The sequence below is a fragment of the Myotis nattereri genome, assembly GCF_964212035.1.
Source record: "Myotis nattereri genome assembly, chromosome: 3".
In the NCBI taxonomy this organism is placed as follows: domain Eukaryota; kingdom Metazoa; phylum Chordata; class Mammalia; order Chiroptera; family Vespertilionidae; genus Myotis; species Myotis nattereri.
The window spans coordinates 119,986,703-120,002,775 of NC_138077.1; the positions used below are offsets into that span (position 1 = coordinate 119,986,703).

General features: G+C 43.5%; 1 protein-coding gene and 1 pseudogene across 3 annotated transcripts in view; one reads left to right on the forward strand and one right to left on the reverse strand.

The window, feature by feature from the left end:
- The window catches only part of EXOC2 (exocyst complex component 2), a 256,237-nt gene that overhangs the window by 138,422 nt on the left and 101,742 nt on the right, over nt 1-16,073 (reverse strand). For both annotated transcript variants that reach the window (XM_081086203.1, XM_081086202.1), the window contains exons 5-6: nt 7,483-7,596; nt 3,055-3,179 (exon numbers count right to left, since the gene is read on the reverse strand). In XM_081086203.1, the coding sequence (XP_080942329.1) occupies nt 3,055-3,179; nt 7,483-7,596 (239 nt within the window). The remainder of the gene's footprint in view (nt 1-3,054; nt 3,180-7,482; nt 7,597-16,073) is intronic.
- LOC308517179 (activated RNA polymerase II transcriptional coactivator p15-like) lies at nt 9,066-9,435 on the forward strand (annotated as a pseudogene). The gene has a single exon. The product of its transcript is annotated as an activated RNA polymerase II transcriptional coactivator p15-like (transcript).

The following is a 16,073-nucleotide window of genomic DNA, read 5'->3' on the forward strand; positions in this document are numbered from 1 at the left end:
AAACGTCCTGGGGTTAGAGGTGAGGGGGTGCTGCCTTTCCCATCTTGGAGCTCTAGGAGGAGTCTGTGCCCCCCCTCCTGGTATTCTGAACACCCAGAGACCCCTCCCCAGTCCAGGCAGGAATGTTCCACGCTGACCGCCTCCAGAAAGCAGAGAACAAAGAGGCACTTCTTGACTTCAAGCCTCTAAACCAGTGGTTCTCAACCTTGGCTGCACATTAGAATCACCTGGGAATCTTTTCAAAATCCTGATTTCTGGGCCTCATCCTCTGGAAATTCTGTTTCTTTGTTATGGGGTGAGGCCACAACATTAGTAACAAAGAAACAGAATTTCCGGAGGATGAGGCCCAGAAATCAGGATTTTGAAAAGATTCCCAGGTGATTCTAATGTGCAGCCAAGGTTGAGAACCACTGCTCTAAACAGACTTGACCACTGTGGGCAAAGACCTGCAGCTGAGAGGGGGCAGGTTCTGGGTGTTGAGGTCCAGAGCGTGGAAGACCTCCTGGGGGAACAGTGGATCTGGAAGCCTGTGTGCCGGGTCAGAGACACGCCTGCCTCCCACCCTCCCCTGCCCTGCACATAGACGTGCCTGGACTGGGGTGAGGAGGAGAAGGAGAACTAGAGGGAAGGAACGCTGAGTGTTTGTTGGCGGCCATGTAAAAAGGACTGTGACCCTCCCCACCCACTGAGTCACTCCCTAAGGCAGCAGGAGACGGAGGGTCTGAGAGCAGCCACACAGCTTTGTGGCCGTGACCAAGGCACCAGGATGGTGTCCATGCAACGGGGCTGAGGAGGTGTCAGAGGACCTCACCCCAGAAAGCCCAACAGCTCTTTGTGTGAGAGAGAGAAGGTGGCAGGGAGGGAGGGAGAGAGCACATTGGACTCAAGAGGCCTCCAGGCCCAGATGAGGAGAATATACCAGGGACAGCATGGACGTGAGCTCTGAGGTGAGGGTCAGGGGCAGCTGGTGGGGCAGCCCAGACAGAAGACTGAGTTCCAGATGTCCTTGACCCTCGGTCCTTGTGCTTGGCTCTCTGGCACCTCCGCCTGAGACACACACTGTCTGACATGGAAGCACAGCTCCAGAGAAGGGGGTGGGAACCTAGGTTAAATAATATTTTGTTTTTGTTTTTTCACTTGGCAGAATGGGGGCTGAAGTTGAAGTTAGGTTTGGTTACTAAACAATAAAGAAAGCAACATTTCTTGCACACCCGACTGTGTGGTCTGAGTTTGCTGCTGCCTATAAACCGAGAAAAAGTTGTAAAATGAAGGACTAATCTCTAGGGTTTAGGTCAGACCGAGGAGTAGTGCCACTCAGCCAGAAGCTGGCTCATGGCTGGCCAGAGCAGAGGTGGTGGCAGGAGCTTCTCCCACCTCCGTGGCAGCACTAAGAATGTCCAACTAACAGTTTAGGCCCGACCCTTGGGGGCCTAAGCCTTTAGTCGGACATCCCCCGAGGGCTCCCTGGCTGCCAGAAGGATGTCTGACTGCAAAATTAAGCCTGATCCCCCGGGGAGTGGGCCTAAGTCAACAGGTGGATATCCCCCAAGGGGTCCTGGACTGCAAATGGGCGCAAGCCGGGCTGAGGGATGCACCCTTCCCCCCGCCCCCCCCCCCAGTGCACAAATTTTGTGCACCGGGCCTCTAGTTATAATTATAATAACCTATGAGAATGGCTAATCATATATGCAAATTATCATTTGTATAGGTACTAGGCATACTAATAACTTAATTCTATTTGTTAACACTAAACTGTTCATATATACTCAGTTTTCTATTGTGGACATAACATTGACAACTTAGAATATCAATAAGGTCAAAGAAAGAAAAACACACTCATCAAAAACTAGGGGGCACAGCCCGGCTGGTGTGGTTCAGTGGTTGAGTGTGTGAACCAGGAGCTCAAAGTTGAATTCCACTTAGGGCACATGCCTGGGTTGTGGGCTTGGTCCCCAGTAGAAAGCGTGTAGGAAGCAGCCGATCAATGATTCTCTCTCATTAATGATGTTTCTTTTTCTCTCTCTCTCTCTCTCTCTCTCTCTCTCTCTCTCTCTCTCTCTCCTTTCCTCTATGAATTCATAAAAATATATTTTAAAAAAATAGGGGGCACAGAATATTTATTAAAGAAGCCTATCTAACTTCTCTGTTCCATCCTGGGCATTTGCATTTTATCCCATCAAAAACCTCATTTCTACCTGCAAGGAAAGAGCTGTACCAGATGCACATTTCACTTGTCAGAAGTCAACTATGCATGTTTGGCCCAGGAAGAAGGGGCTTTAAAAACAATAAAAGAATTTCTGTACTTTAAGAATACAAATTAATTTTAAGATTTAGTCTTTCTGAAATGAAGGTGTGGCACCTTGTCTAGTCAGTACTTAGCTATGTAGGTATCAGGTTATAAGGGTCTTTGTTTTTTAAAAGAATTGGGCTAACATTTATTAATATATTTTACTTTTCACTACATAAATAATAATTTGATTTCTATTAAAGACAGTTTTAGAGGGGAAAACCTATCTAATATCCTTCCCCGAAATGTCTAAAACTATGTTATTTCTATTTAATACAATTTCCATTACATATACAGATGAGGATATGCAAGGTGAACAGTTAAATATTGTGTATGGTACTGTTGGGATGATGGCTAAAAAGGATATATTACTATCAGTCTTTTCAAAATCAAACATACAATGGGTCACATTTATAGAATTAGTCACATGTGTAAGACAGTGATGGCTAAGGATTTTTAAAACTCTAGAATTTAACCCATTGGAATTTAATTTCTTATCGACCCTGGACACTGGGCATTGTGGAGAAGCAAAGTGGTCTCCTATTTCACACATGTACCATGGGTCTACAAATCCTCAGAGACAAATATTTAAAGTATCAAGCCTTCAAAGAGATTTCAGCCTAGTCTGCAACAAATATTTATGGCACATTTTATATCTCAACTTTTATAAACACAGACAGAATGTCACACCCTGTAAACACTCTGCAAACATAGTGTCAGGTTTCTGTTGTGGAAGCCACAGCAGATGGCTCTCAGGGTCACCTTACCTGCAAGAGCATCCTGGGCTTCAAAGAAAGTACTAAGACCCCCTTTCACACAAGCCAGGCTGCCCTCACTCTTCTTGTTAGCCTGTCTTTTCAGGTTGGTGACTGCCATTTTGAGCTGCTCAAAACTGAAATGAAATAAAGAAACCAAAAGTTTAACACTCCTAACAAGCAAAAAAGAAATAAGATAATGCATTAAGTATAAAATACTAAAGCCTACATTAAGATACAGACTAATATGTTACCAGATGAAAACAAAGGCTTTCAAATTCTTACCTAGAGCTAAAAATTTTAATTGTGAATGCCGAAATTACAGCAGCTAGAAAAAATATTAGTAACACTCAAGTGGTCAATCCAAATATATGACTAGAGGCCTGGTGCATGAAATTCATGCACGGGGAAGGGGGATTCCCTCAGCCCAGCCTGCACCCTCTCCAATCTGGGACCCCTCGAGGGATGTCTGACGGCCGGTTTAGGCCTGATCCCTGGGATCGGGCCTAAACCAGCAGTTGGACATCCCTCTCACAATACAGTACCACTGGCTCCTAACTGCTCACCTGCCTGCCTGCCTGCTGACCCCTAACTGACCCCCTCCCCCGCCGGCCTGGTCGCCCCTTACTGCCCCCCTTCTGACCTGGTCATCCCCAACCCCCCCCCCCCCCCCCGCTGCCAGCCTGGTTACCCCAACTGTCCCCCCTGCCATCCTGGTCGCCCCAGTCGGCCTGCTATTCAGTCGTTTGGTCATGCCTCACTAACCCCCCTGCTGGCCTGGTCATCCCACGCAGCCTGCTGTTCGGTCGTCTGTCCGGTTATTTCGGTCATTAAGACCCCTGGCTTTTTATATATTAGGATCCTTATGATGGAAATATACATGCAGGTATGCTTATGACCAGTATACTAGTATGTCATATATACATATGCCTGGTGAAAGGTTCTGAATACCATCTCCCTGGTGTTAAAGCCTAGGTCTGTGGTCGGTAAACTGCGGCTCCCGAACAACATGCAGCTCTTTCGCTCCTTGAGTGTGGCTCTTCCTAAGCCTTAGGAGTACCCTAATTAAGTTAATAACAATGTACCTACCTATATAGTTTAAGTTTAAAAATTTTGGCTCTCAAAAGAAATTTCAATCATTGTACTGTTGATATTTGGCTCTGTTGACTAATGAGTTTGCCGACCACTGGCCTAGATCATGCAGTGGTTGGAAGCCTTCTAAAGCAGGATCTTCTCTGTAAGTTCACTTCTTTTTTTTTGTTTTGTTTTGTTTTGTTTTTGGAAATCTTTGCATTTTAAAGACTGAAAATATCATCAGACAAGTTCACTTCTTTTAGTGATTTTTTTCTCTGTTTTTTTTTTTTTTTTTTTTAGAGAGAGAGAGAGAGCAAGTGAGATGGATAAAGGGATAGAAACATCAATGAGAAAGCTACATCATCCATTGGCTGCCTCCTGCATGACCTCTGCATGCCTCTTACTGGAAATCGAGCCCACAAACTAGGCAAATGGCCTAACCAGGAATCGAACAGACGACCTCTTGGATCATGGGTCAACATTCAACCACTGAGCCACACAAGCCAGGTTGTATGTTCATTTCTGTATTCTGGACACAAACTGAGCACACCATTGTCCTTACCATCAACAGTCAATCCTGTCATTAGCAGTGGAATCACAGAAAGAAAAACTGGGGAAGGTTTTCAATACACAATCTAAATAACTAAAAAGACCACAATATTTTATATCTCAAGCAGAGAAAAAAATAGGTAGTCCTCAGTATTTCAGAAGTTTTATTTCTACCTGGGCTAAGAAATTAGGCTATAAAACTTTGAATATATTGAGTGCCATGATAGCCCTACAGAGAAAAGAGGTCAATTCTGACTTATAGTAACAGAAAAAGCACATCCATAATGTAAAATCAGAACCACCTATACTAATAATAGAGGGATATGCAAATTATCCGTGATGCCATCACATCATGACCAGTCAGCAGGGTGGGTGGGGCTGTGGGGCCTTGTGTGATTTTGTCCCACCCGGGCAGATTCCTCCATGGCCCTGCAGCCATATCCTGATGTGGACCCGGGGTTTACTAAACTTTACTCCCCACACCCCCACTCCCTGCCCCAGGATCGTGCTGCCCGCAGCAGGGTGCCCCGGCAGCCTTCTGACAGGCTAGCAGCCTGGGAGAGCCAAGTGGGGCGGGGGTGGCAGGGAGCCACAGATGGGTGGGGAGGCTGGAGCCAAGTTCCCAGGGGTCTGAGGACAGCGCCTGACAGGAGCTTGGACCATAAAGAAGGAAGAGGAAGCAACCATGGGGAGCTCTTCCAATCCTCCTGCACAGACACCCTACTCCAGCTCCCGCACCCCCGGGGGGTTGGGGAGGCTGACCCGACAGGGAGAAGACCCAGCCTCAGGGGTAGCCACAGCCCACACCTCTGACTCCCGATCTCTTCCCTCGTCACCCCCACCAGGGGCGACCACAACAATAGCATGCCAGCGACGACCTATCAGCACCCCCGAGGCCACATACAATTTAAAGAATGGCGCCAAGCGGGGAAGTTTGACAGTTACTCCCCCTTTGGCCTCACTGCCCCACTAGCGCCCCCCTACGACCCCCGGCCAGCGCTTCCAGGGATGAACACCACTACAGGGCTACTGGCAAGAGCATGCCCCTCCAAGGCCTGTGGAACCCTCTCCAAAGCTGATAGCTACAATCCCAGGAAACAATCATGCCCTCCTCCCCTAATCAGTACCTGCTTCCTGTGGGTACCCGTGGCTTAAATAACAATCCCTTCCCATTTAGACATCACTTACTTGATGAAACATTTCTAAGTTTATTAGCTCAGAACCTCCTCATGACAACCCAGTGAGGTAGGCGGAGAAGAGATTACAAGTACCATGGTATATGCATATGTATTCAGAAATGAAGTTCAGACAGGAAAAGTGTCAAGCCCAGTGGTTCCCAAGTTGCAGCACACGCCCCACAGGGGGGCAATTTGATTTTAAGTGGGGTCAATTTGAGGATGAGTTAACAGTGAACTTTTTGCATTTCCTATGGTTCTAGGGGGCCTCATCTACAGTGTATCCTATATAATAAAAGGCTAATATGCAAATGACCGAATGGTGGAATGACCGGTCACTATGATGTGCACTGACCACCAGGGGACAGACACTCAATGCAGGAGCTGCCCCCTGGTGGTCAGTGTGCTCCCACAGGGGGTCTGCCGCTCAGCCAGAAGTCGTGTTCATAGCTGGCAAGCACAGTGGCAGTGGTGGGAACCTCTCCCGCTTCTGTGGCAATGCTAAGGATGTCCGATTGATGACTCAGTGGGCCTAAGCCAGTGATGGCGAACCTATGACACGCGTGTCAGAGGTTACACGCAAACTCATTTTTTTGGTTGATTTTTCTTTGTTAAATGGCATTTAAATATATAAAATAAATATCAAAAATATAAGTCATTGTTTTACTATAGTTGCAAATATCAAAAAATTTCTATATGTGACATGGCACCAGAGTTAGGTTAGGGTTTTTCAAAATGCTGACACGCTGAGCTCAAAAGGTTTGCCATCACTGGCCTAAGCAATCAGTCAGACATACCCGCAAGGCTCCTGGACTGCGAGAGGGCGCAGGCCAGGTTGAGGGAACCCGCCCCTCTGCCCCCAAAGTGCACTAATTTTGGGCACCGGGCCTCTAGTCTCCTATAAAGAAAGATTTCAGACATTTGCTTTAAAAATTTATCAGGCCAAATTTATCCTATGTATATACCAACTTTTCCTCATGTTTTCTACTAATGGTTTTCCTAATATAGATGAAAAATTTCTCCTAAGTTATATTTTAACAAGTTGAATTTTCAAGAATATAAATTTTAAGCAATAAAACATTCATTAAAGCATTTTTATTAAATATAATTGTTTTAAAACAATCTGCAAAAAAAGTTAAAAATCTGATCTTGTAGAGAAAGTGCGTAAAATGTAATTAGCAAACAAAAAGGAACACCTTAATTTAGATATATGACCTTGTCTATTTTTTTGCCTAGTTTTACACCAAGTCTTTGCAAAATGATAAACCAAGTCATCTTCCTTTGCTCTGTGATCTGGGAAGAAGGTGTGTTTCCTACATTACACCAAGACTTAAAAATTTTGTTGAGTTGGGAAAAGTAACATTCAGACACATAAGTTTTATTACATAGCTAAGACTCAGCAAAGTCTTAATGGGTTGCACAAATAATGAAACTGATAGAAGCAACATGATAGTAAGGAATAAGGACCCTCTAATTAATAATCCCATTTTATAAATAAGAAAATAGGTACCCTGAGAGGTCCACAAGCTCACCCAAATTTAAAGGGCTCTGAGAGAACTAGACCTAAAACCCACATCACTGAATAATCCTCTTTACTGCATCTGAGTGAACAACTCACAATCAACAGTTCCACATCACTAACCTGGTGGTTGAGTGGTTCTCTATCAGATACCAGGCAGCTGAAAAATTCTCACTTGTAAAATCAGCACTCATTCCAGGAAACAGCATTTCCAATTCCTTCTGGGGAAATTTACTTCTGTGGGAGAAAAAAAACTTTACAATATAGTTCAAGTTCTATTACTTATAAAGATGTAACAGATATCCAGGAGTACCTAGTATAACAAGCATGAATACAAACCATTATAATTATTCATTTACATAATGAAGCCTATATTTTTATGTATATACAAATATATTTCCTACACCTCAGCTGATTTCTTATATATCAATTAGAGGGCTGGTGCACGAAATTTGTGCATGGGTGAAGTCCCTAGGTCTGGCTGGCGATCGAAGCGCAAGCGTCTGGCGTGGAAGGGCAGGTCCCAGCTGAACTCTGGGCCCTGGGAGGCACCTGGGGGCCTGGACCCCCACCTGCTCCACTCCACCTGAGACCCCAGGTGGAGATGTGGTGAGTGCAGCCAGATGCCGCGGGCCAGGGTGCAGCATGGGCCTCTCAGCCACCCAGCAGTGCCACATGGAAGCCAGGTGGGCAGTGTGCTCTCTCTAGACTGGCCTTGCAGACTAGCTCCTGAGCAAACCCATGGGGAGCCCGACTGTCCCCTGCGGTTCTGGCAGCTGGGCCCAGCTCACCCAGAAGAGGCCGGGCAGATGTGGAGCAGGTCCCCTGAGCACGGCGGCTTCCCCAGTGCGCAAGCACTGGCATCTCAGGGGAGGGTAGCAGGGGGAGTGAGAGCAAGCTCGGCAGACACCCCGCATTCTCACAGCACCTCCATCCCCAACACCCCCACCCCCAGGTAGCTGGTGAGAGGTTGCAGGCCCCCACCCGAGCACCACAGGAGGCTGGTTGCTGCCACCATCCCCAGTTTCCTGTCCCAGCTAGGGCCTGGCCTCAGTTGGGTGATCAGGGCCTGCTGGTCGCTGGTCACAGACTGCGGGGCGATCAGTTGGCCCCCCCACCTCCCCGCAACCAGCTCACTCAGTGCTTGGGAGCCAGGCAGCAGCCCCGCCCCCCACCGCTGTCACTGGTAGCTATATGCAGGGCGATCAATCTTGGCCTAGACCACTGCCTGGCTCCCTCCGCACCTGGGAGCCAGGCAGTGGTCCCACCCCCAACTACTGGTCGCCATCTGCAGGATGATCGGGCTCCCGTTCACACCTGCCTTGGCCTGGCACTGCCCACTCACCTGCTCCATCATCCCACCACAATCCCACTCTCTTTGGGGCCCACTGGGGCCGGCAGCACCTCCACTGCCGCCCACTACCAGTACCACGTCACCGATGCCCACCATGTTCTGGGCTGCCCCTGGTGGTCAGCGCACGTCATAGTGAGCGGTCGAACTCCCAGTAAAGGGGGACAATGTGCATATTAGACTTTTATTATATAGGATTCTGAATATATTTAATAGGAAATTAATTGAAATGTAGAAATTCCATTAGCACTATAAAATTAAATGTAAGATAATATAAGCACTAAGTTGATACTTTATAAAATCTATCCAGAGCCAGTGAGTGAGCACAGGCCTATTTGGTAGCAGTAGGGGAGCAATGCCTAAATCAAAGGAACTTGTTTCTTCAGGCTCTTCTGGCAGTGATTCTGAGAATGAAGTTGACAAAAAGTGAAAGAGGAAAAAACAAGTTACTTCAGAAAAAACTGTAAAGAAGCAAAAGATTGGTGAAACTTCAAGAGCCCTGCCATCTTCCAAGCAGAACTGCAGCAGCAGAGATAACATGTTTCAGATTGGGAAGATGAGGTATGTCAGCATTCGGGACTTTCAAAGAAAAGTCCTAATTGATACCAGAGAATATTGGATGGATCCAGAGGTGAAATGAAATCAGGAAGAAAAGGTATTTATTTAAATCCTACCAGCTGAAGGAATAGATTTCTGATATTGATGATGCAATAAGAAAACTGTGAACTCAGAGCCATATAAAACCTGGACTGTCCAGTTGTTTTAATATGTCATTTTACATTGGCTTTTGTTTTTTAAACGTTGTTTCCCCAGCTATTGTATATTTGTATTGCAGAACAATTGGTCAGAATATTTGTTTTAATGTGCATTATTAAAAATGTTCTCAGAGCTGAAACCGGTTTGGCTCAGTGGATAGAGCATCGGCCTGTAGACTGAAAGGTCCCAGGTTCAATTCCGGTCAAGGGCATGTACCTGGGTTGCGGGCACATCCCCAGTGGGAGATGTGCAGGAGGCAGCTGATCCATGTTTCTCTCTCATCGATGTTTCTAACTCTCTATCTCTCTCCCTTCCTCTCTGTAAAAAATCAATAAAATATTTTTTTTAAAAAAAATGTTCTCAGTGAAGCTAATTGTCAACTTTATTCAGGGGGATTGCTTTGGGCCCATCACCTAGTGTAAAATCAAATCAAATAATACAATCTTTACTGGTGTGGCTTCCTTTGATCAAAAGAATTGGTACTATTTAAGGCCAAAAGTTAACAGTTCATAGACCTTTTAATTTAAACTTGGCTTTTACATTCAAAAGGATTAATAATGTGTTGAATTTATAAACTTGACCTATGAAATTTATAGTTGGTCTGTTTGCTTCTAAACAAACCAGAGGTGCGGTGCACAACAATTTGTGCACTCAGGGACGGGGGATGGGGGGTCTCTCAGCCTGGCCTGTGCCCTCTCATAGTCTGGGACCCATCGGGGGATGTCCGGCTTGTTTCATTCCTACCTCTCTCCGCCCCCGGCCTGGGTTGTTTTGTTCCCGCCTCCCTCAGCTGCCTGGCCCGGGTTGTTTCATTCCCACCTCCCTCCACTCCCCAGCCTGGGTTGTTTCGTTCCCGCCTCCCTCAGCTGCCCGGCCCGGGTTGTTTCATTCCCGCCTCCCTCCGCCACCCAGCTTGTTTTGCTCCAACCTCCACCGCCCGGCTTGTTTTCGGCTGCCTGGCTTGCTTCGCTCCCAGCCAGTATATGCAAATTAACCGCCATCTTTGTTGGCAGTTAATTTGCATATCATGCTGATAAGCCAATGGGAGGTGTAGCGAAGGTACGGTCAATTACCATTTTGGGCTATTATTAGATAGGATGTCTGGCCTTGATTTCCACCTCAGTGATACTTTAACTTTCCCCTTTTTAACTTGACCTTATTTTCCCTTAATAACTTGCCATGTTCTGTTTTCACTTTACTTTTTGCTCTTTTTCTTAAATATATTATGCTAATCTGGAAAACCAGTGAATCTGTCCAAATGTTAGTTATCTTAATAAGGTACTTGTAACTAAAATATTATATGAGAACTATAATCACTAATTCAACTGTATTAAATATTAGGAAATATAGTTTGATAAACAACATGCATGGCTTGTATGAAAACTCTGAGCAAGTAAGCGTTATGTCATGACCTGTAGCATTCTGTATAGTAGTTATCTTATTGCTTAGTCTGCAGAAAATAATGACTTTGATGTCTGATTTGCTTTCATTTATTAAACATGTTCATCACAGGATGATGTCTATAAAATCAGATATCCTTAAGTTAGACTAGGATTTAATAAAAATTGTGAAAGCTTAAAAATAAACAAATAAAAACAAAATCTATACAAATATGAAATCAGTCCTTAATGGGTAAAAATAAAAATCTGGACACAATGAAATTTAGTAACATTAAATCAGTTTGTTAAAAGTTTCTTAAAGACATATGAAAGCTGTTTTAAGGCATACCAGGTCCACATCTGAAATAATTTTAAGAAAAGCTTATGATAATGCAGCTCACTTTCCTCCCTACATTTTTTTTTTTAATCCTCACCTGAGGACTTGTTTTTTTATTGATTCCAGAGAGGAAGGGAGGGGAAAGAAAAACATGATATGAGAGACACATCAATCCATTGCCTCCCCTATGCACCTGAACCAGGGATGGGACCCACAACCTAAGTATGTGCCCTGACCAGGATTGAACCTGCCACCTTTTGGTGTATGGGAAGGCGCTCCAACCAACTGAGCAACACTGGCCAGGGCTCTTCCATATATATATTTAAATATATTTTATTGATTTTTTTACAGAGAGGAAGGGAGAGGGATAGAGAGTTAGAAACATCGATGAGAAACATTGATCAGTTGCCTCCTGCATAATCCCCACTGGGGATGTGCCCGCAACCAAGGCACATGCCCTTGACCGGAATCGAACCTGGGACACTTGAGTCCGCAGGCTGACGCTCTATCCACTGAGCCAAACCGGTTAGGGCCGTATATTTTTTATGTCAAATTCCATATAAATTCATTTATTTATTAGTTCAAATACTAATTAAATATTAATTTAAGTCAGACTCCATAGTGTCTGAGAGCAACAGTAACATGGGCAGACCTTCCCCAATGAGGACTTATTAGCTAGAAGGCCTAACTATATCCCTATCCCTTCATCTGTACAGGATGAAGTCCAAGTTCGGTAGTAAAGTGTCTCCATGATTCGAACCTGCTTATCTCTCAGGACTTATATCTGCTACTCTCATCCTCAAACCTGAAGTTTCAGCAACTTTAAAGGCATTATATTTTCCTGCACATACCATGTTTGTTGGTACTTTATTATTACTTTATTATTTGAATTGAAATGTGTTCCTCACCCACATACACTGAGGAAGCCAATTCACAGGGTATGAATAGGACACATTATTTTATAGCCCAGTGTCTCCTTGTTAGTTTCTTGTTGTTGTTTGGGGAGAGAGGGTTATTTATTTTTTTTGTTCTCAAAGTATCCATTGGAAATTTATTATTATGCATTAGGAAGCTTAACTTTAAAACCAACAGCACAATAAAAAGATATGTCATTTTGTTCACAGCAGATCAGGTTTCAAAATATATTTTCATTAAAATGTATTCAGTCAGTATATAATCTTTATAAAAGTTGTACATATGTTTTTCTGGCGACATCTTCATTACACTTATTTTTTAACATTATTTTTACTGTTGACACTATTATAGATGTCCCCCATTTACCCACTCCTTTGCCCAACTCCATCCAAACCCCTCCCACCATCCTTCTGGCCATCACCGCACACTGTTGTCTGTGTTCAAGGGGTGTGCATATACGTTCTTTGGTCAATAACTTCACCTTCTTTCATCCAGTGCCCTCCTCCTCCAAACACACACAGACACACACCCTCCCTTCTGACATCTGTCAGTCTGTCTCATGTATCTATATCTTGGTTCATTAAATTCCACATGTAAGTGAGATCATATGGCATTTTGTCTTTCTCTGACTGGCTTATATCCCTTAGCATAATAATATCCAGGTCCATCCATGCTGTTCCAAAGGTAAGAATTCCTTCCTTTTTAGAGCCACATAGTATTTCATTGTTTAAAAGCACCACAGCTTGTAAGTGGATGCTGCACTAACATGCTCCCAGGAACAAACTGGTATTACAACTAAAATACAGAAAAACTTCCAGAATAATCAACAGAACACTCAAGGGAGAGAAGCCTGACACCGGAGGTCCAAAAGTGGAGACCACACAGTAACTGGTAGGAGGGACTTAGGCGGGAAAGGGCTGGGTTGGAAAGCAAAGACAAAAACTGAAGTCCCAAGATATCGCAGGTGTGGGGTGGTGCCACTGAGAACTCTGGGATCTAAACCCCAAGCTGGGCCCCCCCAGCAGAGAGCAACAAAACTAAGGAGGGTATCAAATAGCATCTGGCTGTGAAAAGCAGCTGGGTGTTGTCTGCCAGAGAGTAACAACTGAAAATTTAGGAACCCTCTTAAACGGAAAAGTACAAAATTCCCTGTGGAGCCCACCCACCGTGTGCTCTGACAGAGGGAAGGTGAAGTGGAGCTGTGAGAACAAACGCCAGGACTGGGGGACTCAGGGAATAGAGCTGAGAAGGCAGACATCCCAAGTATCCTGGGCTGAGTCATTCCCTCACGCAGTGGAGGACATCTTTCCCACAAAGACATTTGCCTTGCCTGGGAGGAAGACAGTTGATATGCCCTACTGCAAAAGACTTGTCCTAAGGCCACTTAAGAGATTAAAAATAACAACTAGCCTCTAGGCAGAAGCAACCCTGGCCCGGGGCGTTGAAATAAGCTCTCACCATAACTGAGGACCATTGCCTGGGGGGTTAGGGGGGAGGGGCAATTCAAGTAGGAATTCTATCAGTCTGTAGGCAGAGGTGGCCTCCAGAGGCTTTGAGTCTTTGCCTGACCTAATTAGTCAGAAACAGCCTTTAACACTGTCCTACATGAGAGATTGAGATGTGTGGAGGTTCTATGTAATACATAGTAACAAACCCAAACAGAAAGCCAAAATGAGGAGACAAAGAATCCCCAAATGAAAGAACTAGCGAATTCTCCAGAAGAAGATATAAATGAAGCAGAGATAAGAAATTTATCTAAAGCAGAGTTCAGAGTAATGATGGTAAAGATGTTCAACAGTATGAAAAAAGCCATACACTAACTATGAAAAAAGAACAGTCTAGGACAGGGGTGGGCAAACTTTTTGACTCGAGGGCCACAATGGGTTCTTAAACTGGACCGGAGGACCGGAACAAAAGCATGGATGGAGTGTTTGTGTGAACTAATATAAATTCAAAGTAAACATCATTACATAAAAGGGTACGGTCTTTTTTTTGTTTGTTTTATTCATTTCAAACGGGCCGGATACGGCCCGCGGGCCGTAGTTTGCCCACCCCTGGTCTAGGATAAAGAAGGAAATAACACAAATAAAGAACACATTGGAAGAAATACACAGAAGATTAGGGGAAGCTGAAGATCAAATCACTGAATTAGAAGACAGAGTTGAAAATAACACTCAATCAGAGAACCAGAAAGAAAAAAAAATTAAAATACAGGAGGACAGTTTAAGGGAGCTGTGGGAAAACGTGAAACATAACAATATTAAAATAGCAGGTGTGCCAGAAGGGGCAGAAAGGGAGAAAGGAATAGAGAAGGTGTTTGAAGAAATAATGGCAGAAAACTTCCTTAACCTGGTAAAGGAAAAAGTCACATAAGTTCTGGAGGCACAGAGAACCCCAAACAAGAAGAACCCAAACAGACCCATGCATAGACACATCATAATTAAAATGCCAAAAATTAAAGACAAGGACAGAATCTAAAGGCAGCAAGAGAAAAGAAAACAGTTACCTACAAAGGAGTCCCCATAATACTGACACCTGATTTCTCATCAGAAACTCTACAGGCCAGAAGCGAATAGCATGAAGTACTCAAGGTAATGAAAAGGAAGGATCAGAGACCAAGATTACTATATCCAGCAAGGCTATCATTCAAAATAGATGGTCAAATAAAGAGCATCTCAGATTAAAAAAAAAAAAGAAGAAGTTAAAAGAGTACATCACCACCAAACCAGCATTACAAGAAATGCCAAAGGGATTGCTGTAATAAGAAGAAGAAAGAAAGAGAGAAACCTAGACATAAAGAATTAAAATGGCAATAAATAAGTACCTAACAATAACACCCCAAAATATAAATGGATTAAATGCTCCAATAAAAATGTGTGGGATAGCTCAATGGATACATAAATATGACCTAACTATATGCTGTCTACAAGAGACCCACCTCAAAACAAAAAACACACACAGCTTGAGAGTGAAGGGATGGGAAAAAATTTTCCATGCAAATGCAAAACAAAAAAAAGCTGCATTAGCAATACTCATATCCCACAAAATAGACTTTATAATGAAGGCCATCACAAGAGATAACAAAGGTCACTTCATAATTCTAAAGGGATTGATCCAACAAGAGGATATTACCCTGGTAAACATATATGCACCAATATAGTAACACCTAAATATATAAAAAAATTCTAGAGGACTTTATCAGAGAGATTGACAATACAGTCACAGAAAGGGACTTTAACAGCCATCTTACTTCACTAGATGGATCTTCCAAACAAAAACTTAACAAGGAAACAGAGACTCTAAAGGACACACTGGATCAGATCGATTTACGTGAAATTTATATAACATTTCACCCCAACGAAGCAGAATATGCATTCTTCTCAAGTGCACATGGATTGCTTACAAAGATAGACCACATGTTAGAACACAAAACAAGTCTTTACAAGTTCAAGAACATTGAAATCATATCAAGCATCTTCTCAGATCACAGTGGAATGAAATTAGAAATCAACTATAGTAAAAACACCCTAAAACATTCAAACATATGGAGGCTAAATAGCATGTTATTAAACAATGAATGGGTTACCAAGGAGATCAAGAAAGAAATAAAAAAGTTTCTGGAAAAAAAATGAAAAGGAACACACAACCACCCAAAATCTCTGGGACATAGCAAAAGCAGTCCTGAGAGGTAAGTTCATAGCACTACAGACATATCTCACAAAACAAGAAAAATCAGTAATAAACTATTTAATCCTACAACTTAAAGAACTAGAATGAGAAAAACAAGGAAAGCACAAGTAACTAGAAAGAAGGAAATGATAAAGATTACAGCAGAAATAAATAACAGAGACTATAAAAACAATACAAAAAAAATCAATGAAATGAAAAGCTGGTTCTTTTAAAGGATAAACAAGATTGTTGAACCATTACCCAGACATATTAAGAAACAGAGAGAGGACCAAAATAAATAAAATCC